At 37.1% G+C, this 27683-nt stretch overlaps 1 protein-coding gene across 1 annotated transcript; it reads left to right on the top strand.

The window, feature by feature from the left end:
• Positions 1-43: 43 nt before the first annotated feature.
• Positions 44-27608, top strand: LOC107268675 (tyramine receptor 1). Its single transcript, XM_015741693.2, has 9 exons — positions 44-226; positions 1048-2311; positions 22450-22727; positions 23146-23703; positions 24023-24160; positions 25572-25684; positions 25847-26180; positions 26324-26633; positions 26868-27608. The coding sequence occupies exons 4-9, from the start codon at positions 23548-23550 to the stop codon at positions 27038-27040; spliced, it is 1224 nt and encodes a 407-aa protein (XP_015597179.1). The 5' UTR covers positions 44-226; positions 1048-2311; positions 22450-22727; positions 23146-23547; the 3' UTR covers positions 27041-27608.
• Positions 27609-27683: the final 75 nt, after the last annotated feature.

The raw sequence follows: 27683 nt of genomic DNA on the forward strand, positions 1-27683 counted from the left end.
ACGTTTGTTCATAAAAATAATTGAAAAGCAGGTCCGCAGGGATTTCAGGGTTTAGCCTGTTCTAAATATAAGAGTGAAAAATTTTAAAATTTTACGCCTATCTGTATACAAATCAATTTTAACGAAGGTAGCCAAAATTTAAAGTAGACTCAAGCTTTACATCGTTTGGATCGCTTTACCTGAAGGTGAATGAAAATCTAGTGGAATTTCGATGATAACGACAATCGTATGTGCACGTATATAAATTACGAGGAAAAGTTGAAAATTAAATTAGCTGCTTTTACATTCGTTAATTCACTTTGAATTACAGAAGTTGCGTTCGCTCTTGCTGAAAGGGAAGCAACTGGAGTCTCATATATTTATTACGTAACGCACACGTGCACTCTGCACGTATTCTGATACAATTGTTCTCTCACATGAGAGCTCATATGGATCATCTTGTAGGTACCCATGTATAGTTAGAAACACTCTGCAGCATCCCTCTTGGCATAATGAATTGGTACGCGTACCCATTCTCTGCTAGCTTATTTCAGTGCACTGACTATACACACCGTGTTTCCCATTCAAGTATAGAATCCACCCCATGACTGGTTTTTTCAAGCTCTCATGTATCTACACACTGCTGCGAATTCGCACTGGCGGTTTTCAACTTTTCTTTCTACCTCTATAAAATCGACTGCTCTATTTTTGTGGTTAAACATTTTTTTTTTTCCTAAACGTCATTCTTACCATTTGATTGGGTACATTTGAAGCTTTGACGCCCGTTTTCTTCGACGCGGTTCAATGCGTAAACTCGGTTTAACTGTGCTATTAGCCAATCAGGCACTTGTATTTTGAATATAAACGGAGTTTATGCATTGAACCGCGTTGAAGAAAACGAGCCTAAAAGGCATAAATAACAAAATTGAAATTCATAATTTTCAACAAAGCATATAAGCTGTGAAGAATCTTCGATTAAAATAAATTTGTAAACGAGGGATTAAATTTGTTTGAAAGTGTGTATTACCTTCGAGAACGTGGTTATGGTTCAAGTCCATATTTATTCAGGGTGGAGCTTTCGTTGTGATTAGTCAACGTGGTCATCTCCATTTTGGGCGCGAATCAATGATGCAGCAGCTTGTTTAAACCGTTGAGAGAAGAGGCTGTGAACGAGAGAGAAGAAAGATAGACAGGAAGAGAGAGAGAATGAGAGAGTCATAATGATTGAGATTGCGCGTTTACGGGAGGGAGAGAAAGAGAGAGGGGGGGGGTAGGGGGGAGAGAGAGCGAAAAGATAACGCCATCTCTCCCATTTGGTTTGATAACGCCTATCGGAACTTGTGCATTTAGACCTCAATTAGTTTTCTACAATGACAAACCTTGTACCTTGTGACTAATGAAATCGCTACTGCCATTGGGATATATGTATGCACTGTGCTCTCTATAGAGATAAGAGCGCCGAGTGGAGGCCCAGGGGGTTGTTTCTGGGATTTTCAGTTGGCGCGCGACCACCGTGCAGTAAGCACGCTTTTCCTTCTATAGGATATATAAACGCGTTTAATATTTTTGTTCTATAATTTATAAAGAAAAGTCCAGTGGCCATTTTTATTATTCATTATTAATTTTGACTTTGATCATTTTCACCAGCGAATTCTTGCGAGGTCTACTTGACACAGTGAAACGTAAAGATATCGAGGTGAAATTTCACGTAAATAATTTATTATGATAAGAATTATTGACGAATGTAATTATTGTGGATAACGTTATTTGGAGATATTGAAAAGCACTTTTACGCATATTATATAATTGTAGTGTTACTCTTTAATTGTATTGCCAATGATAAATCAACAATTGGACTGGACATAGAAGTTACCATGCTAGAGAGGAAACAGCTATTTGTCGTCTGCATTTGTTCAATACAGTTATAAAACTGTCGCGTGACGAGCAACCAGCTAATACTGGTAGTACCTTTGCAGCAGTGTATTCAATTGTGGCATTAGGTGATATAAATAACATAGATCGAGTATTCATGACGAATGATCCGCATAATGCAAAATTGAGTTTCGAACTGAATTATTATCGGCTGAAGTGAGAAAGTTTTATATGCCGTCGTGGTCGCGTGACCTGACAATTCGTTTGAAATATTGATACAGTCCTACCGTAGATAACTCTATCCTACGGTGAAACTGGCAAAAGGACAAAGGTGAGATATCATGTGATAAATAAAAATCGAAAAGATTTTGGTGAAGATGATCGATTGAAATACTAAAAAAAATCTCACAAGAGACATCAAAAGGACCTCGTCCAGAAGCGGTGAAGCCTTATCACTTGCGTATGTACTTAAGTATAATATATCCGTAATAAATGTATGGATCATTAAGTTTTTCATAGAGAAACCGCTAGATTGAATAGTTGAAAATACGAAGGATTAGGACGTAGCTTAAAGGGGTCGTCCCGAATGATTAGCGACGGGCAATTCAATTACGCGTATGTTTCCTTCAAAGGATCCCTGTTTTTGTATCACTCCATACTAGTTATACGAAAACCGTTCGTCTGCGTCGTTATTTCAACCCATGGTCGTCAATTTTCAGTTCGTGTCCCAATTCCAATTAATTTCGAGCAAGTTGTAAATATAGCACTGAGATCTACTGGGACTGCGAATATCCAAGTAAATTCAATTTCAATTAACGATTCGTCCATTAACTTCGAGAAATTTGTATGAATTTAAGGTACAAGACACATAGTCTTATACCGTACGTATATCCAACCGTATGGCAGCAGTTAACTGGGTTCTGGAGTGTGGCTCGGTTCCATCGTCCATTCTTTCTATTCATCCATTGATCGATTTGCTTGTTCTTATTTGTCTCCTCTTTTTATAATGTTTTTCAAGCAATTTGCTACTTTGCCGGGAATTGGACAAAGTACAGTTTCATTTAATTAAGTTTCATCTTGGCGTGGGACTACGGGTAGCGTTCGATTTGAATCAGACTGAACGATGCAAATGGAATATTGAACCGCGAAGTGGAAAAGGAGAGAAATGGAGAAAAGAATGTTGTGAATTTACAGAATTACATTTCCGCGTACTTGGACGTTATTAGAATACTGAAACTATAATGTATGCATTGCTAAAGTTAAAACCGCATTACACGTTTCTAACGAAACATGTAAGACACGTGTATGCAGTGAACGACATAAGTTCAGCCATTCAAGTTGATAAGGAGGTAGAGACTTTAGTTGGCAAATTGTGTTTGTTGAGAACATCTGTTTTTCCAGCCATTATCAAGAAGTGTAGAAAGAGCGAATAGAAAGTACGCAAGCAAGTATGGAAAGAAAAAAGAGAACGAAAGTACGAACTTATTATACCGACCGAGTCTGGGCTTCTAGAAGGTTTTCACATTAATCTGTGAATATTATCCTCGTTCTGTTTCAACGCGGCAATATCTCATTTTTGAACATTTTGAATTGTTTTACAACATACGACCTTCCGCGTAGAGCCAAACAAACAGGAAAATAGAACAAAGTAACTGCAAAGTACACTTTATAAAAGCAAGAATAAAAAAACATAAAAGAAATATTTGTTTTTCGCACGATCGTCATACTGGTAGCTCGTGTCGCTTTTTCACGAAACATAAAAAACATTCGATTTTACATTACCAAATTTTGAGGTTATCGTTTATCAGATATTCCCGGCACCTCCTCGATAGGAGCCATTAGGTAAGCCTTCGTTAAGTATCTACCAAGTACTTCCAGATAAATCTAAATTTCCTCGTAGTATAACTTGCCCGAGTTTCAGTAATCACTTAATTAATTACAAGCTTAACTTAAGTTTCACCTCGTTGATACTTAGCGACTAAAAGTGAATAGGAGTCCATGAACTCTTCCTCGTGACTGTAGCAAGATTCTGGGTTCCTGTATCTTATATGTAAACTTGAGTCTTCCTCATTCAAAAATATCCTTTGAAATTTTGCCCGGGTCCTAAGATTATACACATGATTATTCTTGGACGTTACTAATTTCATTAGGTAATTTATCTCGTAGTACCTAATGGCTTTCTTGGCATTTTTAAACATGGCGAAGCCCAACCTTCGAGAAAGTAATCAGGCCGTAGACAAAGCTTAGCTTTTTCGGTCCAGTACCCTGGGCTCCCCTGTGATATTGTATCGCGAATATATGCGTGGATTCGTATGAATATGAATATGTATGCCGAGTACCCTGGTTCGTATATGTACAAAAAATGCGACACGATATACTCATGATACGTCATGAAAATAAATAAGGCACTCCGAATACTTTCATTCATTTTACTCGTAATGTTAACTTGCGCTCGCCTTGCTTCACTTTTCTTCGTAGAATTTATCTCTGCTATTCGTATGTCTGTGTTTTTATATATACTTATGTAGCACGTGTGATATAAGTTCACAATGCGAGTATTACATGGATACACAATGCTGCACAATACTTCCTTGACATTTAATGTCTATGGCCTTTTATTATTACGTAAATGCTATATATATACTTGAATAAAGTTATGCTGCAAGGTCTATGCCGTCTTTTTCATGTTTTTAATATTACGTAAACTTAGGTAAAGTTGACTCATAATAAAAATGTGGGGTTAGACCATTTTCTTCCATATAAAAAAAAAAACAGTCATAAATCTCACTTTAAACGACTATTAATCTTACAGTTTTGTTGCTAATCAAGTGAGAGTATAATATAGACCTTTAACCGGAAGCGGAAGATATGAAATAGATTTTTTAGGAGTCTGCAGAGTCACGATACGTTTGAGATTCCTTTGAGAAGGATATCGAAGATGATATAGTTGAAAGTGGACATGGAAAGATCCTTTGGGGATATCAGGCATGTACATCCTAGATTTTTGAATGGATTGTGTAAGTTGGTAAAATGGTAAGATCGATTTCTGCTACATAGGCAGGATTGTAGCATTCAATTTTAAGGAAATACTCGAAGCCCCCGGCGATCTTCAATAATAAATTCAATCTATGGAAATGACTTGGAAGCAGAACACAGAATTCTTGTCTAAGTGGGAACTACGAGAAAGGATTGAACATTAAAGTTTCATGAATCTTTATAATGTTTTTATACCTGATATGATTGCCCGAAGAAAAAGCATTGCTTAGTATCCATGAATGGTTAGGAAGCCATGTTGGTACAGCTTTAGAAGAAATAAATTAAAAGAATACCATTATTCAGCTATAGCTATAGTTCATAGTATTCATATCAGCACCTTGTTATATTCATCAATAATCCAGACAACAAAAATCCCAGTGCATATGCTACAGGTCGTTTCAATAGATTCCTGAAAAATGAATTAAGAATTTTTCTTGTCTTTTTTTGCCTTATTCGTAAATTTACTCCTATCAGGATACCGTGGTTTCAGCGTGAATATTTTGACAGAAAACGAATATTTGACAAATATATTGAATATGTTGACAAAAATTTTTTGACGCGTGAAACTAACGCAGCAAAAGAGCGTATTCATTTTATACAAGAAACATTGCACTATAGTGAAACAGCTTCTAATTTTTCACATAAATATACACTTATGGGACAATAACAAAAATACACCATTTTATCTGAAAAAAAAGTTAGAACGGTATTCACACTTTTCCGATATAATTTTCAAAACCACCCATTTGAAAAATATATATATGGATTATTTACAAATTATATAGGATCTCTTATATATAATTCAAATAAAAAATTATATATGTAGGTATAGATAATATATGCCAAAAGCACCAGCACCGGCAAGTTGGACTCCAATGTGTGGACATAGCAGTGCGACCGATTCACATAAACGCATACTGACAGTTTGCGTAACAATAAGTTAGGTTATTGAAATATTTCAGTAGTTACGTTACTAAAATAACTAGTTAATATTAACATTGTAATGACAAAATGTAATATCAGTTAACATTTATTTTTACAGCAGATGGCAATAACTCTCAGGACAGTTTCAGGATATCTAAAAGGGGGATTGACAGGAGTATTAGGTTATTTCTGGAAATTCGTAAGAATTTATAAATAGAATATGGACCCAGAAGAGGCTTACCAGAGAATGATGGAAAATCCGAGGACCTGGATTTTTTCAATTTTCATGTCTTCGCTCCTTCCTCAGTCAATGGCAGGAGGAGGTTGTTAATTATTTCAGTAACCTAACTATTGAAATAATGAATAATCTAAGTTATTGCTATGCGAACTGTCAGTGTGCGCTTATGTGAATCGGTCACAGTGAACTAGCTGTCATTTTTTCGAGAGCTTACACTACGTGTAGGCCACTTGCGCCTAACTGCTGGTGGATTTGTACCATTTGTACTGACTAACTCTATGTATATACATATAACTTTTTTACATGGACGCCCTCAACTTTTTCCGTACTACATTTGGTATATTTTGAGCGAGTTTATCAACTAGTATAAATATACAAAGTTACAAGTTGTTTCGCCATAGTGCAGATTTGACAATACTCTTGTAAATGTACGTTACAGAGTATATAATGAGATGTGAAAGTATGCGTCACTATGAAAGTACGTGGTTTGAACAATTCTTTGAAACGATCATTTTTAATTCAACAAAAGGAAGCGACTGTGTTTACGAGATGCTCGAGTTATTTTCACTCAAGGATGCTTTCACTTATCTTTTTAAGAAATATCCTTGCCTTTATACCGGGCGGTGTCGCGGTACTGCAATCTACAAGCTGTGTGTAGATGTCCAATTATTATTATTGTCTGCAGATTCAAGGAAATTACTATTTCTACTCTCTTCGACTGTAACGAGACTAGACTTTGTGGACAATGCTCTTCCGGTATAGTAGATAAATTTTCGCAAGTCTATTGTATTTATTTTTAATTAGGATTTCTTTACTTCTGTATATTTTTAATTCCCACTTTCCTTTGTTATCGCCGAATGGATTAGTTAAACCTCTTTAATTTACATCAGTGACAAATTTTAAGGATTTCCATATATCTCGTGGTGGATATTTGGTGTATATGAAAAATATGAAAACTTTAAATATCACATTTATATACTATATATAAAATTTAACAGCGATCGAAATTAGTCCAGAGACTCTGCATTGTGAAACTTATATTATTGTTATATTTCACATTTGTTGAGCACGTAGTTTATAATTTCATTATTAAATGGCTGCCACATACAATTTGCGTCGAACGAATATTATTTCCGCAGCAGAAGATAATTAGACAAATTTCGAGAACGAGAAACACGTGCCTAAAATTTATAAAAGAAATTTGCTACTTTGACATTTGTAATAAAATTATTGAAAGATAAAAAATTTAGTGATAATGACTATTAAATTTACGTTTATATAATCATTTGAAACGAAAAATAAAAAAATTCACTTGCCCGTTAAAACGAACGACCATCGCAGTTGGACGATTGGATTACGAAATTCAGAGGCACATTTCTCTTCGTCTTTTCTAGAATTGTCCGTATTATTAGGTCGGGGTGATCAGCATTCTTCAGAATAAAAAGGCCTTCCGCTTTCTTCTTAACAAACGACGTACTAATCGTATAGCACCTGCTGAAACAAAGAGACAATACATCAAAGTGTAAGTCTCTGACGGAGCACTGTAATCAGAGGTTCCTTTGTCATGAAATTAGTCTGAATGAGCAAATTTTGAGAAACTTTAACTTTTGTGAGATTTGCATCAAGAAGCCCTACATATAGTTTCCATTTAATATCTGACAAGTGACATGTACCGATCGTGCATACAACTGATATGCATATGACATGCAAAACATACAATACAAAATATTACAGTCGAAAGGGCTAAGGAGAGGAGTAGTGAATTTAAAAAAATGTATGAATGACAATTAAAAAGCAGAATAAAAAAATGTCTGAGACGTACAGTTAAATTTTGCATAAAGTATTGTTATCGTCAATAAAATTTCAATGTTTAGACATTGTTTATCGACTTTTTGGTTTTTTACAAATAAACTTTATCAGTATGTAGTTGTACAAATTACAATAGATACATACGTGACGTATGATCGTTACGTTTTTTTTTTTTAAATTATCGATTGGCAACCGAGCTGAACATTGCTCGGCATGATATTGCGAAAGCTGTCAGTCGGGAAATTGCAAAGGTTTTTACAGTGGGCTATGCTGGTCTACAAAAAGGAATGGGATTTGTATTCTAAATGGTAGCTGTGCAAAAAGTTGGCAATATCCGCATGTAGTCGGCAAATCGTATGAAATTCCCACGGAGATATCTAACGGGGAAAAATAAATAAACTAACTCAGTGTACCGAATTCTAGTTTTTCAAATGATACACGTGCATCAAAGTGAAGTTAAATCTATAGCTTTGTGGGATAACGTGAGATAACTTTGTGGGATTTTGTTGATTAAAACACAATCTTTTATGAAAGGTTAAAGCGATTGGACGATTTAGGTAAAATTAAGAGCTGTAACCCTTTCGTTATCAAAAATAATAATAAATACTCATCCCCTTGCTTCCACTGGAAAAATGGTATAGATAACAAAAAGGTCCCCTTTAGAGTTTTAGACTTAATTTATTTAGTCCACAGCCCTCTGCACCTCTTTTTTTTAGGGTCATCAACAATGCTGAATGTTGTACCAAACTAAAAAATTGTGTTTTTTGTCTTGGCAAACTTAAATACACTTGTATACACGTATACAGAAGTATTATAGACTTAGCAGTTTCTTCTCTTCGCTTTCTCCATAAATAAGAAACATCCCTTTGTGAGAATCCTATAGTATCCCGCGTGTAAACGAAGTGTCGGAACTCTTGAATTTAATGGTCGAAAAGACCTGAAAACTAGGGACACGATAATAACATTGTTCAGGAAATTACAAGGGTTGCTTCAGCCTATCATCTTGCTCCATTAATTTCTCATCCTACATGGTTCCTGTCTCGAGTCCTCAGCAACGTTATATAAGTATCCCAACGCACAGTTAAAATTTTTATGTGACGGTTTACAGAAAACGGTCATGATAATACATTAGACGCAAATTCCTTATTATAAATATACGTACCCAAACAAAATACCGAAATCCAAGTCATTTTTAGGATTTCAAAAGCAAAATTGTAGCTGTCATTATGCATTGTCTGGTTACGTTACTGATACGTATAGTCAGTATCAAAAAATCTCTAGAACCATTCTTCATAAACATAATTCCGTTCTGTTACGGCATACTTGGTAACACTCGGTGCGCATTCTATGCAGCACATGGTGAGGTCCTGGAGTATCTCTATTCGAAAATATTCTTTGGAGGTGGCTCTATGTGCAAAGGTCGACTAGATTAGGAACTTCGTTGTCGATAATAACGTTGTTCTCCAAATTGTAGAGGTTACTTGGCCTCGTTTATCTCACTGCCTTCATTTAGCAACATCCCAGGTGTCAGCCACAACTTTAACATATATATCTATACATAATGGATGTACATACTTAATAGGCGTTCCTGTATTGCTTGATGTAGCATTCAGCCCCAGTATTGACGAAGAACCACAACAACTATCACCTCTATCAGGGTTACCAATGTAATTACCATCCCTTGGTAGAAGGCCTCCTCTCATTGTCCCGTGTGCTTCGACGCGTGAAAGTAATCATTTGTCATTTCCACTACCCGCTCTCACAATCATTAATTCGTGTACAAAATAATATGCGCCCTGACATTTACACCGAAGTCATATTCTTTCGTGTCTTAAAAACGTCTCAGGACACTACTCTAAATAAAATAAACTATATAACTTATGCCATGAAAATTTAAAAAAACCCGTTCTAAACAGTTAATGGAACGCTATCAGAAATGAATCTCAACTCATCCAGATGACTTAACTTCATGGAATACCCTGGAATACCCTCGCGTTCTATATTCAATCCTACATCGAGTACTGATACTTCTAGCATTGACCGATTTGCCGCATTGACCGTTAAACCTTTGAAGCTTACGGGTTTTGCCAACGGTGGCACTGCTGTCGCTAAACTTGCGTCCACGTAGCCAGTGATTACTACGTCTAGGGTGACTAGTCTCCCTGACTACGTTCCTGCCGCTTAACGCCGATTGGATGCTAGAAAGGTTAGGTAAATCGTATATAGTGTATAGTAATATTTCAATTATTGCAATAACTACTCGAGCTTTAATGAAAATACTGTATGAACTTTGGTTTTATGGAGCAAAAAATCGACTGACAATCGTTACATTCACCTCTAAAAAAAATAAAAAGTCTCATAGCACTTTTAGAAGGGTTGGAAACCCATGGGTTCGCGAATGAACTCTGTAGTAATTTATGGTATCCACAAATAACTTTATTTTTAACGTTTCTACGGAAACTGGGTTTGCGCTCACGAGTTATGGGCTCATGTTCCTTGTTGAATTCTGTCTCGACCCTTGGCAAACTCTGGTACCCTTCTCGCACAGACCTCGTTTTTTTTTTAATTCAAAGTGAACAGTGTTTTGTCAACCGTTATAATTTTAAGGAGCTGATCGTGACTCGTTCATAGTACTTTTATGGGTGCTGAAGATAGGTCCAAGAATAGGATAGGAATTAATACAAATCCTTGCCAGGGGGAATTACATTATTGCATTTATTCAAATCCAAATACGTTATATGTTTGATGAAATTTCGTACAAGAAACTTGTCAAATTCTATTTTCATGAAAAATTGTAAATTCTTCGAGATTCGCTGTACATAGAGAAATTAATATTCACACATGCTCAACATCTTCTTATTTGACTTACACGTATGTAATATCCAGGATTAGTTCCTATATTGATATGAGTCTTGCAGTTTGAAGTATCATTTTAGCTTTGAGTATTGGACGAATATGGCTACTCAAAAGAGTCTATCATTTTACTCTACTTCAAGTAGCGATTGTGCAAAAAAGTCCAGAAATATGCAAGACTCATTTCTAGAAATAGTCACAAGGATTTAGCTTTTTACTCAAAACTATAGCACGAAGCTACACGTAGCCAATTCAAATTTTAATAAAATTATATAATCGTAGGATTTGGAGATTTGCATTGATAACAGTGTTCAGTTTATTTAGCAACGTTGAAGTAGTTGTAGCTGAAATAGAATAGACATTGTAAGCAAATAACAATGGTGTATGCTCGTATCTTAATGTTAAGCAATCTTCCCTTTGACATGGCTGTGGTATTAAATTTCTGTATAAACATACAGAGATATTATTAAGGCATTAAGTAGCATTAGATACTGTTCATAGAGAATTACGGCAGTATAATATAATTGTCGACTATTCATATACAAAAAGTCACTTCATGCAGATATCAAATTTACATTATACAGGGTGAGTCGTTTAACTTTGCACAAACGAATATCTCGGAACGGAAGCATTCTACGAAAAAATGTTTTGAACAAATTTCATTTGGTTTCAAGGTTGGGAAAAAATGCTGTGCCGTTATTTTTTGTTCGAGGCGGTTTTCAAGGTTTTTTCAAAGACAACTTTGTTTTTTTAAATGGGAGCACCTATTTTTTTTATTGCAGACTGTTATGCCATATAAAAACCCAATTGACTTCTGTCTGAAACATTTTTTAATAGGACCAGTATTTTCAATGTTATTTCAACATCAAGCGTAGACCCCGGGATTATTAATAAATATAGCGATTTTGTAGATACAAAAATCGGAAGAGAAAAGAAAAGTTCATTAAAGTTTTTTCTTGCGTAAATAACCTATTTACTGTTAATATTGTCAAATATTATAAGTATTCAAAATTGTGTCCTTCAACATCAATGCATTTTCGAAGTTTCTTAACCCAGAGAAGGCCTTAGTTAAATTTTTTTCTTCTCTTGTTGAAAATACTGGTCCTATTAAAAATGTTTCATACAAAAGTTAATTGGTTTTTTGCACAGCATAACAATCTGCAATAAAAAATATAGGTTCCCATTTAAAAAAGTCAAGTTGATTTTTGAAAGACCTTGAAAACCGCCGCGATTAAAAAATAACGGCACAGCAGTTTCTTTCACCCTCAAAGCCAAACAAAATTTGTTCAAACATTTTTTTCGTGAAATGCTTCCTTTCTGAGATATTCGTTTGTGCCAAGTTAATCGACTCACCCTGTATGTTGTATATACATATACATATATATCACGGTTTATATATAAAACATACAGGCTTATCTAGAGTTAACGTACCAGGTAAATTTAGCTTTATTTTGAAAAAGTTAAAACTTTGCTGGTATCTTGTTTCTAAACAACTTCACGCAGATATATAATAATTATATTTTTAAAAATATACAGTCAAAGCAGAGTTGTATTTATTGAAAACTAATAAGTATCTTGTTTATTTTCGGTGTACACAAGATTATACATCTTTACCGTGTATGAAGTAAATAACTAACGAGCACGAACGGCGTAAATAGAAATTAAACTGGGAATGGTTTCTTCAACTTCACATATTAAAATCCCTAGTCCTGCGTCCCACTGTAATACTTTGAGTTTGACGACGATTGAATACTCACGGGACAGCAATATGTACCACCTTTTAACTGTATCTTCACGTGCTTGTTGCTGATCATATTTTAGGTATTATAAAATGACCGAATTGTGAAACCTGAGTCACGCAAAAGAACATTGTTCTAGTTTCTTGTTAGCCTTTGCTTCATGCCTGTAACGGGGTATTGTACATTGCGGGGTTCAACAAATTCATTTTTTTTTTTTTTTTCGTATTTTCGGATACTTTATAGCAGTGAGATCTCAGGTAGAAATTTTTACGATATTACAAAAAAAAATTCCGATTGAGTTACATACACTACCGGTCAAAAGTTGAAGTTCACTTGCTTTATTTTTGAATTCTACACAATTAAGTCGGCTACTCAATGAATTTTGTCAAGCACGTGCGTCTTACCTATAACAAGTCGATACACGCTACTGGTCAAAGTGTAGGAGGGAGTTTGACGCGTTTAGGAGACGCGTAGATCGAGCACAAACTTGTTATGACAGGTTGCATTCTCTCGATGCGTCCAGTGCATATTACGTCTAACATCTTAGTACTGCAAGAGCTCTTTCCAAAAGTTATATTTCCAATTGTTTTTCATATTTTTCTTTACAAAAAGGTAAGTAGAACATTTTTCATATTGAAAATCGTTACTGTTAAAGAAAAATTTATATTTAAATTGACGTAATTCGACAAATATCATCTCATTATTGAAATGTGAAGAAAACTACATATTTTATGTGTCAATCGTAGAGAAATGGGTCGAAAAGCAGAGTTGAGTGTAGACACACGAGCAGTCATTGTGGCATTACACGAAGAAGGTTATTCAACGCGAAAAATTGCTTCTAAATGTGATGTTTCTCAAACTGCGGTCATGGGAGCGTTAGAAAGAAAGCGAGATGAACCTAAACTTTTGATCGGTAGTGTACGTCCGCTAGAAAGTTGTCTGTAAGTTAATCCATATCCGAAAGTCAACTTTCGGACGTCGGATTTCTTTAAGATTCATTTCTGACGGACAGATGTAACCCATTCGGATGACTTTTTCGTAACAGGGTCAAAATTGTTATCTGGGATAAAGAGGATGGCACGCAAATACAAACTGGCGTAGAATTTATATTGTTTCTTTTTGTTGTTGAGAACATATAACATTCCATTGGAAAAGTTCGTATTGTAAAGTTATGTCTATGAAACTTGTCTGGTAATTTGCTCTTCAACATCTTATTTAATCTGTCAAAATTATTGCAATATTCACTGTTTTAACGCCTGTGTATTTAATTATGGATTTTGATCCTTTGTAAAACTTATGGAGCTAAAAGAAATTGAATATAGTCTTCAAGCAAAAATGTTTATTGATAATAAGAAGAAAAGGTGAATAGGGGCGGTCGAGCGTCGTGCGTCCAATGCTTCAAAAAAGGGAAGAGAAGCGAAAATTGTATGGCATGGACATGCCACGAGGAGTTGGAAAGGGGACTATGTGACCCTGAAATAGCTAATTACCTGTAAGTTTTTAAAATCTATTATTAGGCATAAAACAAGATTTAAAAAATTTTTCTCCAAACGACATTTTTCGAGCTGACGCTGTTGATTTTTCAAAAACTACCAAAGATATTGTAAAGCAACAGAGCGTAGATTTCTTTATTTTTATTATGACCGTGTACGCAATGTTTTTGTTTTGATTATGTAATTCCCAATGATGGAATGCGCCAGGTGCGAATGAGCCAAAGTCATTCTGAGGAAAAACAAACCCAAGACCAAAACATTGCGAGTCCCTTTAAACTTTACGCGGGAAGATATTTTAAATCACCCGAACTAGATAGTACAGGCGGGTCTCATAGATGGGGCAACGCAACAATAGAAAAAATTCAAATTCAGCATTAACGTACGCTCCGCGAGTATAAGAGCCGAGTGAAACGGCGATAAGACTTTCATTCGATTAGTACACCTCCTACGGTGAAGCTCGAGACAGAAAAGATCAGGATTTCAAAGGAATTAAGTAAAGGAGTTCTAATCCTCCCTGAATAGTCTGGACGGGTTCGTTGGAGTCATAACGCCTCCAAACGATACCTACCAGCTAAAACGGGGACGAGAGGAACAAAAAGGGTTACGGGCATTGGAAAAACCACCCGACCACCTTGCCTCTCAAGTCTCCTATACCAACCTACCTACAGATACCTCGTCAGCGGGTGGATAGCACTACCGACAGCTGTACGCGGTTTCCTAATCCAAAAAACGACTGAATCACGGAACGACACCGGCGGACGACATAGCGTTGCCACGTCTGAATCTCTTCCTAAAAGTGGGATTACTAACCAATTTCCATTGTGAATCATATCTCCTGCAAATACCAGGTGCCTGTGCGACATTGGCGGATAGTATTACGCTAGCTTAGCTATATGCCCCACAGAAATTATACCTAATACCCATTAGAACGATCCTTGGCAAACCACAAAGCGCGGCAAGCTATATGATCAGTTCAATAAATTCATGATCCACTCTTCCACGAGAGACAAGGATAAAATCAAAGGTTGAAGTAAGACGAACGCTCTCGAACTTAACTGAGGGAAGCGTGAATAATTAATTGTAGCCAAACACACCGTTTCTTTTAATAAACAAAAAAAGCGTTAAAAATACTATATAAACGGTTGAATCAAACACCCACAAATCCGATTCGTTCACCCAGAGCACGAGCTCTTTAAGAAAATCCTACGTCCGTCACATGGTGAAACATAAGGATTCACCACCGCGCACTAAAGGTGACACCAGTGCTCAACGTGAGGTACGGGAGAAGGTAACAATATTGACCATCAATTTTTCATGCTTATTAAACGCATATCTCACTATGGCATGGACTATAAAAATGCTCATATATGCAAAAGTTTTTTTTTTTTTAAATTACATAAAGCATTCGAAGTTTTTTACCTAAAATCGTTTCATAATTTATAAAGGAATTTTGAAAATTGCAAGTTTTACAACTTAGTTCCAGCTCATCTCACAAATAGACATATTTCAAATAATGTCTAAATATATTAGCAAAATTTCAAATTTATATTATGAATAAATGTCGTAAAAGATCTCACAAAAAATACAATTTTTTACCTCCAAAGTAGAGTACCCCTTTAATGTCATAAATTTGGTACACAATCGCCTGTCAATCGATATCTAATTTTGCGCATATATTATTTCGTTAAGCCACTTAAATTATCTATGTATATTAAATTTCCATGCTTCAAGCAAAACTTGAATTTTACATGATATTTTTAGCGGTTCATTTTAAATTGTGATTCCTGTACATCTGCATTATCAGGATCGTATCACATATGCTTACAGATGCGTGCTTATATCATGGCAGTTCGTGACGTATATTGCATTAACTATTATCTAGTGTAGGCAGCAATATACTATCAGGGATATACAGGGTCAAGTGGTGGTGTACCGATATATTAGTGTAGTCAGAATTGGGTACATGTTACACGTTGCATTGCCGTGTTAGCAATGTGGTTCAACAAAGTTGGGATTACGACGAATACAAGAAATGAACAATAGTACCAATATAGCTAGTATCATAAAGGGTAGGAGAGGACACAGGTTTGCCAATTTAAGGATCCCATTAACGGGCTCGACGAGAAATCGCCAACGGTATCCATATTTATTTGCTACTTTAACTCAGTAGCTAACCTAAAAAGTCTGCTGTTACCGGAGTAAAGTGAAGGTTCGCGCGGCATGATGGGATGTAAAATAATTCCATAACTTTTCTTATCTTCTTTATTCTTAGAGGGCGGCCGCTCGATTTTACTACTCGGATTAGCCTCCGCAGCGCCTTCCGTGTTAAATAAATCAACTAGAACGTTAATTGCGAAATATCGCAAACTGAAAGTGAGTCAGTGCTTGTTAGTTTACCTGGAAGGAAGATAGACTCAACCGGACAAGAATAAGAACACGAAGTTCTAACCTCGAATATTCATATACATATATATACAAATTCGTGATAAAATATAAATCAAAGTCTTTTTCTTTCCAGATATGATGCGTGGCTATAAAGATTAGATTGACTTTGATAACGGATCGATGACATCATCGATATCAGCTATAACGTCCTACGTGATAAATGAGGATGCCAGAAAAATATTTTCAAGTTTTATAGGTTAGAAATATTTTATAGGTTTTGTGCAACTAATCGAAAGTCATACTACGTCATATAAAGTCATAATAGGCCATATTACTCCCAATGCCATGTTCGAACTCCAGAGCTTTCGAAATGTCATGTCAACTGTACATAAGAATGTTGAAAATTTGAAATATTGCGTTTATGAAGAGTTTTGATAAGTATCTTATTTCGCAGAACATATAACAAAATCTATTTTCCATAGGATTATTCTAGTTCTTTTATGTGACGACGAGAGCGCCATCTGCGTTCTGCTTCTTATTCTATATCGTTCCTAGTCGACACCATTATCCAACATCTTCAAGACTCGATCAAGCTATAATATTATCATGCTTTTTCCATCATGGATTTTCGATTTTGTAAAATTTATGTTCAATTTGAAAGACTTCGCTGTAGAAAATATTCACAGTGTAAGACGACCATTCGTGTTAAGCGTACAAAGCTATGAAAAGAATAAAAGGAAAAATCAGAAAAGAATACTGATACAATACAATATTATCTGTAATAGCCACCTTGGACGAGGGGACCAATTGTTTTTCCTTTTCTATTTGGTTTATTCTGTGAGAGCCAAGAAGATTAATTAACCCGAATTTGCCGTTCTAATGAAACGTTCCTGAGGTCTCGCCGGATGTCACTTAGCAACTAATTAGATTAGACAGAGAAAAGCTCGACAGTACTTGGAGTACTCGACATGTCTGCGTCAGGGACGAAGGTGTTACCACAGCCAGGATTGTTTCTCCTGTTCTTCTCCCTTGAATTTCTAATTTACTAAAAAATCCCGGTAGATCGACCTTAGTGATTTTTTAAAATATAAATAATAATACGACGATCATATATCAATGAAAGAATGACAACGATGACTTAAAAAAGGGGTGATTGAATTACGTTAGAACCGATAGGTTATCGCGTAATTAGTAGTCTATAAAAGTGACGGATTTCTCACCTAAAAATATTTGACCTCAAGTCATTATTACCTATCATGGCTGTGAGATTGGTTGTGAAAAGGGTTAACGGGTGGAACTAACATGGACTATACATATATATATACCTATATCTATATGGATAATCTCGATGTGGAATCTTCCCGGGGTGGAAAATATATCTCCTAAAAAAATTACCATACCACGTTATATATTCCCGGTGGCGAGTGCAATTACCCCCGTCCCCTGTTATATGCGCTATGGTGCATACATAGGCAGCGACCAGTATCGTCTAGATGGATAGTTCAGGCATGTCGGAAAGCCCTGTGGGATTTTTAATACTAATGGGATCGGCACACGATAAACTTTTCGGCATAGACTATATAGATAGTGATATTTATGTTTGAAATATCCTAATTATACTTTTATCTTTGTTCATAATTTTCTTTCGTATTACTTTGTCCATATCCCTCGCTTCATTATATTTTTACCTATGAATTCAACGTCTCGCTTATTTTGGCCGTTTAACCCATTCAAAGTGAATTTACTGCGACGCGTCGATATTTTAGCAACTGAAATTTCTTGGCTCAACTACGTGTAGTTGATTGCTAGACAACTGCAGTTGCAAGTAGGACAGTCATCTTTAAGCTGTCTAAAAGACAACGTCAGTGGGATTAGACGTCTTGAGGACGACTTTTGGACAGCTTGTGTTCTTTCTATACTTGATAAATGACGCATAGTCTGGATTTCATTATCAGTATTTAATTCAGCACTACTTTGTCGTTTAATTGTTATTCGACAACTGTCTACTAGATTCTTTCATTTTTTTTTTGTACCTTTGTTTCTACTACGTTCCGAGTATGGTCGACTGGTTAGAACAAGAATTTTCACCGCTCTGTAAATAAGGTTATACTGGAAAGTGACAAGCGGTTTGCGGTATATTGGATTTAGACTGGGCTTAAATTTTGTCTTTTTTATTACCAGCTTATCCCGCATTTATTCAACGTGGAAAGATCGTACGTTTCGTTCTTGTTTCTCATATCGTTTGGCTTTCCGGTTAGCCTAGTTTTCCAGATATTTGAGTCACTACGAAGAATTATAGTTTCTGGTTAAAGTAATCAGTGCAACCCGGTTTATTTTCCAATAGCAGTGCTGCTATCTGTTGTCATTTTATTGAAACGTTAACGTATCCGTATACGGATATGTCATTTGATTCAATTCGCTAGATGAGCGGTAAAGTGACAAAATTGAAGTTTCATTATCCTATCTGATAAACCCCTAGCCAATTGTACCAATATTCATAGCGATGCTTGGGTCCTTATGTTAATTCAGATTTATCTATGAATTTCTATGCCGCGCTAAGCGCCAAGTTTACATTTACGAAACTGGCAATTTCCATTATGGCGATTCTCTATGTACGAAATTCAGGAGGTAGAAATACACGTTATATACCGTTATGATCTCGGGTAAATAGAGATTAGTGTCCCACGAGTCGCAAGCTGCCCCCGTGCATTATTACGAAATAATTTGAAATCCAAGTTACGTAATTGCCATAAAGTAATTACGCCATCCACACTACACATGCAAATATATATTCGAGTATATCGTTTATGTATAACAAAAAAATTAGAGATTAAAAGCCAACCATGATGTTCGGACACAATCAACATGAAATTCATGCATTTATGCATTTGCGATTGTAAAAACGCGCATGCGCAGTTCTAAAATTTTTTCACGAACTGTAACGCGCAGATTGTAATTTAAAGGAGAAGTCAAGTATAAAATGTAGAATTGATAATAATATTTCGCAAATATCCAATTCTTCCGATTTTCGGTTATGCTTGGAGAAGAAAAATTTACATTGCGTTTTATTTTTCTCCAAGGACAAATTTACATTCTACAATGTGTCCTGGCTAAAATTACATACGTATTATTTTATTCTAAGTAGATATGCACTTTTACGACCTTACTTTTTGTCTCTCGGCATATAAAAGAAGAGTGGATCGATAAGAGGAAAAGGAAGAGAAGTAAGAACGATGAGCCTGTGGAATTTTTTTTTAAAGATAGAAAGAAAAAAAATGTTTAATTCCAGTTGAGGAAGGCGCTAACGAATTCGTAATAAAAAAAATATTGGTGTCCTTTGCGACGCAGTGCAGTTCTCTGTCGCAAAGTCAGTAGGCCTTGAAAGCAATTTATCTTCGGTACGACGAAACGCCCTTATTGCTTGTATAATAATAATAACCAAAGTTGAAGAGAAGACTGAAGCAAAAGGGTTGTTGAGAATGGCTGAAAAAGCTGAGACTGCTGAATATACCTATATGCTATGTATAATGTATTAGTCCTTGGCCCTTTTAATCGAAAAATATCGACCCTCTCGTTTTTCGCGGTCAATTTAAAATTTGCATATTTTTTTTTGTACAATTTTACAAAGATTACGTATTATTCTAGGTACGATGAAAGTATGATGTTCTACGCTATAAATCCTAAGGCCTGTCTGTTGCCAACTTTTGGTTACTCCTGGCCGCATACCGTGTCGCAGGGGCTTTACGCTGTCGTGTAAATTGGGTTGCTCGATAAAATAAACGTTAAATGTATTTATGGTTCGAATGCGAAAAATCTGCTATATTTCTTTAAGAAATATGACTAATAACATTTGCATGTAGGCTTACCCTGTGTCGGCTAAGGACAGTAAGGTTAGGTTAGAGGAATTAAATGATTTAAAGAACAGTAATATAAATGTAAAAAAATTGGCTCATTTTTAAGTATCTCGAATTCTTATAGCCAGTCTGGATGCTTCATGCCGGTTGGTCAGGCTATTTTATTCAATTTAATTGTATAAGAATTGGTAGCCCCTATGGTCTCTTAAATGTCATAACGATCCTTCTACGAAGTCTTTTTATAAGAATGGTTACGACGTACTTTTCTCCGGTGAAGGTAACTTCAATTTCCCAAAGGTTTTGTAGAAAACTCAAAGGGTACACACACTGTAGACATTCGGCTGGCTTTTTCGACGACTGTAAATTCTATTTCAGTCTGCAGGGATGGTTGCTGCGCGAGGTTGCCTAAAAGTCCTCCTATTCAGTTGTACGTGACAATGAATACGTTTCTATTGTGCAGGATTAAAGTAGGATCAACGTATCATGTTCGAATATTCTTCTCAAATGTCGCACATAATTGGTTAATCCTACTGAAATCCCACACGATGGAAATACAATCAATGATACATATAAATCGTTATATATCGACTTTAATGAGCTATTTGGAAAATTTAAATTTTTGCATATTTCAAATATACATATTATTACTAGGAATGAATATTTTATATAAAACTCTACAAATACTCATAGAGCAATAACGTGAATTTACTCTTTAGCAATCACTTAGTTCCAATTACCAACCATTTATATCGTGAGTTATAAATACGAGGAGATAAATTCATTGAATTTTCAGCTAAAAGCAATATACGACAATTTGATAACAGATAACAACAATATCCACTTGAATAATCTACAAGCAATCAATAAGACGATATTGAGAATTTGATTGATAATTGGGAAGTGGTCAATTAATAGGAGCTTTTACAGCTATGCTGAATTTGAATAAAAAGATTTTTTAAATTTTTATTATCGCATTGACTCGTTCAATCAAAAACTTCCGTTCGTTATTATATTTGCGAAACGTCATCTTTTCCTGTTTTAAGAATTGACGTAATGGTCTCTCCTATGATCTTTCTGAACTATGATTATGACGTATCCATTGATTACATGTAAAAATTGACAATCATTCAGAAAATAACTTTGACTGATTCTTTGTATATTTATGTACAAAGATCCTAGAAAAACTTCACGTACGGTCATTACGTAAAGTAACGTGCTTCGTTGATGAAGCCTGGGTATATATTTTGTTGCATAAGTTTCCGCGGACTCGTTAGTAGACCCTTGTCCCGAATTCAGAGACACTGCTTACGAGAGTATGAACATCTTGACGTAGAAATAAAATCTAATGAATATACATCGTCATTAGCTTGTCGAGTTATGCGATCACTGACACCGTGACGGATCATAAAAATCGGTTTTCTGGCAAAATATTTTTGCAAGGAATTGTCCAGTATAAACTATCACCAATAAATATCCATAAGTGAAGCACACGAGAAGATCAACATATTACGTCACCTGAGTAACCAATAAAAAATTACGTCTCTCAGGCGTTTCGGTACCCGCGACCCACAATTGCTTGACACATTTGACAGATGAGCACGAGCCGCTGATTTTTGATCTAATAAAAATTATTTGTGGCAAGACAGTTTGGGGTTGCTTGATGTCTACCATTGTTATCGGTAGACCCCTTATCATCGTCAAAATATGAATATTGACATTCCAACATACATATATTAAAACTCATTTTTTAAAACGCCATTAAAAATAAACGAAAAGAACGTTCAGTTAAAATCGCAGATGTTTAATAATTTTCAAAATCAAAAGAACTTTCTTCACATACAATTGTTAGGCAATCGTAGTAATGGACACTGCTATATTTAAATTCTTTGCTAAATTTTTCATTGAAATTGTTACTCGACATATACTGCCCTCGATATACGGTCCTGACTAAATAACCGAACCGTTGAAACAGTACCAACTTTAGTTTGCCATTTCAATTTTCAGCCGGGTCCTGTAGTAAACAAGAATCTGGCAAAGAAATGTCAATATCGATAAAAGGCGAGTGTCGGCCAGCTATTTTGACGTTTGATGATGTACACTCAAATGGTACTGGGAAAAATTGCACTTCTTTTTCAAAGAAAATAAGCCAGCCTCCAGTTAAACATATACATTCGTTCCTACCGCCGTGGTTAAACTGCTTCCGTATTTTACCATATACTCTACTTTTTTAATCTTCTTTCGTGGTCTGACGTTGCTCTGCGAAAAAGTGCATCGCCCAACCACAGACCCAACTCGTCCACTCTTCACTGCAAGTAAACTACCAGCGCCAAGCAATATGGTTTACAATTCGCAAACAGTTGGCGAGAAACGAGAGAAGCCTTCGCACGGCGTTAAACGACTTTCCGGCAACGACGTACAAAGAATACCGTGAAGGTTAGAGAAACGCTCAAGCATTTCCAAACAATTTGACGTCCCCTGCCGACGTGCCCGTCTACAGAATCCGAAGCTCGCAAAACCCTCACGAACTTTACCGACGTCGAAAATAGTAAGTCACCCATCTTGACGGCAAAACCTTCAATGACCTACCCTGCCGATCGATTCATTCCAACGAGGCACAAAATTCTTTACTCAAATTTTACTTTTAAAACTGTCCTATCCTATCCCTTTAACATATTCCCCTAAAAGCATGCAAATTACTGGTCAATATAAATCAAGGTAATCGCGAAAGCTCTGAAACCCTCAGCTTATTTACTCATTGGCTAGACGATCGATACTTTATTCGTTTGACAAAGTAGCGCTATTAATAAAACAGTCCTACAGACCCAACGGTTAAACATTGTCTATAATAAGTGGCGGCAAAATTCAAAATAGATATATGCATGACTCTTCGTAACGAATGTTTAAGCCCATAATGCATTAGCCACAGCATAACCTACATCTATTCTCTTTCTGTTCTCTCTTAGTTACACGAGCTCAGCGTGAAATCGCCCGTGCATAAATATACGTATGTATACGAGTGAGATATGAGAATCAAGGAACACACGCCTCTTACTTTCCGAGCTTTTCCGAGTAAAAGCGCTTTGGGCTGCAGCAATGTAAAATTAAACAAAGCGAAATACATCCAAAAAGACACTGACTGGCTGTACGTGTGAAATTAACGCTTGGCTGTAACGATTAAACGTAACGGGAAGAGAGATAAATTTGACTAAGGATGGAAGGAGAGATCGAGAGCCAGTTACAGATGGGAATAGGAGATTGAGACGCTTTAGCGTCACGTGAACGACAGTGCACGGGAGGACGTTAAGAAGCTCAGTGGTTCCATTCAGGATCACACATGGCCAGGATTCAACGGGGCCGAATCGAAGATGAGTACGATGCAGAACGAGACCGCGGATTACAGTAACTATAGATGTAACAGTTCGGAACCGACTGTCGAACAAAATCCACAGCTGGATTACCTGCCCGAGTGGACGGATCTTGTACTCGCCGCTTTGTTCTCCGTGCTTATTGTCATCACTATTGTAAGCCCGTTAAAGCATTTCTACGTGTGCCTGTTCGGTTGTCCTGCTTGCCTACTGCAGTGGAGCTCGTTTGCTTATATACACGATGCACCCTGGATATCATGGAATCTGTATGTCGATCTGTACGGAGTACATAGATTGAAAAAAAATAACATCGAATCACGAAATTGGAAGCAAAAAATGTTTTTCTTTCAATCCTTTTTTTTCACAGTTGTACTGTATATTTTTATCCATGACATCCAGTCTTGCAAAAATATATTTTTTTGCTTGAAAATTTACTTGGTTCTCGGTCACTTAGACTTACCTTGCAATTCTACAGGTTGGCAACACCCTGGTGATTGCTGCAGTAATTACTACGAGGAGGCTGCGCTCCGTCACTAATTGTTTCGTGTCCAGTCTGGCCGCCGCCGATTTATTGGTTGGTTTAGCAGTAATGCCACCGGCCGTACTACTGCAGGTACACAGATACTCATCAGTAACTACTAATCACTGACTCACACTGTCCAACCGGTATCCAGAACGAGGAAGCTCGTTAAGTCGTGGCGATAGTACGTATCAGGGTCCTTTACTCGATGTTTAGTATGCCTGTCCTTGCTACCATTGATAACAATCGGTATTACGTTATAAGGTCTACAGTAGCGTAGTCTGCCATAGCAGGGATGATAACCCCTTTATTGGCTGCTAAACGTTCTTAAAGCTTGTTATCCTACGGCATCAAGAATCCTACAGTGAGTACCATTGAGATTAGCAATTGTCATGGTGATAACGAGAACTGGTTTTACATTTAGATTGGAATCTAGGGTACGTAGGTGTGTATAGGTATTGATCTGACGTTTCCTAACAATTTGCGCCACTCGCCGAGTCAAATTCACAGGAATCATTTTCACGGGTTTAAACTGAGATCGTTTTTCACTCTCTTTTTCTACCTCCCACACTTACTTGCTATATGACTATTTCTATCTGCTCCCTTTTCTCTCTTCCGACTTTTCCCTGGAGATTGAACTTTCTGCGTTCTCCCTCTCGCTGGATCAGACGATAACCTATACGGACTTTAATCCCGACAGCGTTCTTCGTAGAAACTTCCTGAGACTTTTGAATCTCTTGAAAATTTAATTTCGCCTGCGATTCGATGGCTGAGATCAAGTAAATACGTACTGAAGTATAGAGAGTTTGCTTTGAATCTGCGGTATCGAGCTCAAGGTAGTTCGGAAGTGCCGGGTTGAGAGGTGATATTAATTATTTTGAAAAGCAGTACTGACAAGAGTGAATCCCAAGTGCTCTTCCATGGTTTATCGAGCATGATGGAAGTTCTGAAAATTTTATGCTGATTGCGAGTGCAGCCTCTGAAACAACCGAGAGTGATATCGCGTCGACGCTAAACGATTTGTAGACGCCGTGTTTTACAAATGGATGATTACGTTACTATTTTAGTATGCTCCTTAGTCTTATATTCTAATAAATAATTTACACTACCCACCGTCCTAGGGACTTAAGCTGGTCTAGAAACAGTCGCGAATACCTAACGTGCTGCAGAGGAATGATGGACCGAGATTAAGTGGCATACCTTCAAGACGCTCTAAGGACAATAGAAATCGACTCTACTCAGACTGACGAGAAGCACTTCAGCTTCTGGCAATCTAAATGCAACAGCCATGGCTTATCTGTATTTCCTTCGTTTGCTTCCTCGTCGGGATGCCGAGAAAGAAGTAGCACGTCTCTCAGGGCACGTCTCTGAGGGCGTTTGAAAATTATTTCAAAGATTCATCTTGAAATTTTCAATCTTTGTATGCGATCGCGAAAACCTTATTCATCTGTCTGCGGTTTTTTGTCTTATCATTTTTTCCCTTCTTTATTCTCGCTCGATCAAGCTGAATGGAGGTACCTGGGAACTAGGTGAGATCCTCTGCGACTCCTGGGTATCCCTTGACATCCTCTTGTGCACGGCCAGCATCCTGTCTCTGTGCGCCATCTCCATAGACAGGTAAGCCAAATTTATCCTGCAGTTGTCTCACGTAGTCTTGAGATGATTAGTACGAAGTTGCTCGTCCGCTGTGTAAATTCTCTGAAATTTGAAATTTGACAAAGCTCTTGTTAAGAAACCCCTGCGAAAGGTCATGTTACAGTTGTTGCGGAATTGTTCCAGGTACTTAGCCGTAACCCAACCGCTGGTGTACAGTAGACGTCGCAGGAGCAAGAGGTTAGCCGGCGTCATGATTATCGTCGTCTGGATACTTGCCGGCGCCATCACGAGTCCGCCTTTACTTGGGTGTTTTCCACGCGCAGTGAATAGAGACAGAAGGAAATGTTCTTACAATATGGACTCTTCCTATGTGATATTTTCCGCTATGGGCTCCTTTTTCCTTCCCATGCTAGTCATGCTCTACGTTTACGCAAGGATCTCGTGCGTCATCGCTCGAAGACATAGAAGCCTTGAGACTGGGGGAACGAGGAATCTTCAGCGACGACTGACTGTCTTGGTAAGAATTTACTGACCTTTCTTTTTTTAATGAGTAATCAAAACTCGTAGTTCAGTTACGGGTCTAATCGAGCTTATAGATTGAACTGTTCCTTTGGCAATGTACCTGGGTTATATGTATACAGATATATTCCGTGTGTTCAGGGGGATCGTACCAAGAGTATCAGAATGAAACGCTCAGAGAACACTTCTGTACCGGAAAGGGGTAGCACATCTTGCGATCGACCATCAGACGAACCGGAAATCTCGACTACGTGCAAGAAGCTTGGATTACGCACACAACAACAGAGTTGCATTAACAGGGTAGCACGTGAGACTAAAACTGCCGGGACTCTAGCTGTTGTTGTTGGTGGTTTCGTAGCATGTTGGTTGCCATTTTTTATATTATACCTAGCAACCCCATTCGTGCCGATGGCACCACCGGATGCACTGATGCCCGCACTGACCTGGCTGGGTACGTAAAACTTACTTATAACTTTATTCGCTCGATTCCCTCACTAGATCACGTCTAGCTTCGACCATACTTCTGATTCTCACCTTTTTCTTCTCCTTCTTCTTCATCCTCCTATTCTTCTGGTAATCCTAAAATCATGTCTTGAGTTTCCCGTTACGGCCTGGCACCTTAGTGCACGCGCTGAATACCAGCAAGGATGGAAGAGGATTTGACTCTTTTCAAATTTACTATCAGGTTGGATCAATTCGGCGATAAATCCGTTCATCTACGCCTTCTACTCGGCGGACTTTAGACTGGCGTTCTGGCGACTTACCTTCCGGAAGTGCTGCAAGAGCAGAATGACGATAAATCAGCCACCGAAACTGCCAACGCATGCGAGTTGGAAGAAGGACCCGTCGAGAACGTGAAGACACGCACTGGCCGAATACAGAGTCAATATCCATTTGAATTTCGAATAACTGTGATTCATCCATTTTCGTTTATTGCTTGAAAATAAGTATTCCCCTTAGATATTAAAGAGAATCATGTATCAAAGTAGCGTGTAACCAGCCATCTACTGTGGCCACATTTATTCAAGTTACGGCTGGGTCGTGATATTAGCTTCGTACTCAGGGGACTCTTTTGTAACGTCAGCCATAAGGAAATGGCCTCTTGAAATGGAACTGATCTCACGACCTCAGCGAAGGGACATTCCGGTATGGAAAAGATGGATTTCACGGCCCGTCCTACCGGGTGACTTAATTCTACTCCATGAACTGGAAAGCTTTGTACCTCGAGGAATACCCATATTTATTATTTCACGTCGAAATATCTTTTGGCTTTATGTGCATCCATTACGTTGTATTTGCTTACCTAATAACTTTGCGACTAATAGCCGAATCATACTTTGAATTCATGACGTAGATTATCATTAGGACATTTGGATATGTGAAGAGGACGTTGTAATCAAGTGCAATAAATTCTTATTAAACGTTCTATCGTGTCAAGGTGTGCAGATATTATTAATCGTTTTCATCTTCTTTATAAGAAATATCCTATTGTTTTAGTGGA

The sequence above is a fragment of the Cephus cinctus genome, unplaced genomic scaffold, assembly GCF_000341935.2.
Source record: "Cephus cinctus unplaced genomic scaffold, Ccin1 Ccin1_scaffold0577, whole genome shotgun sequence".
NCBI lineage: Eukaryota > Metazoa > Arthropoda > Insecta > Hymenoptera > Cephidae > Cephus > Cephus cinctus.

What these genes read in the sequence shown, in the direction of transcription:
- LOC107268675 (XM_015741693.2), top strand. Translation starts at nt 23,548, where the DNA reads ATGAGTACGATGCAGAACGAGACCGCGGATTACAGTAACTATAGATGT. An exon ending in CACCGGCCGTACTACTGCAG is followed by an intron (nt 24,161 to 25,571) that starts GTACACAGATAC and finishes CGCTCGATCAAG; the next exon opens with CTGAATGGAGGTACCTGGGA. An exon ending in TGCGCCATCTCCATAGACAG is followed by an intron (nt 25,685 to 25,846) that starts GTAAGCCAAATT and finishes GAATTGTTCCAG; the next exon opens with GTACTTAGCCGTAACCCAAC.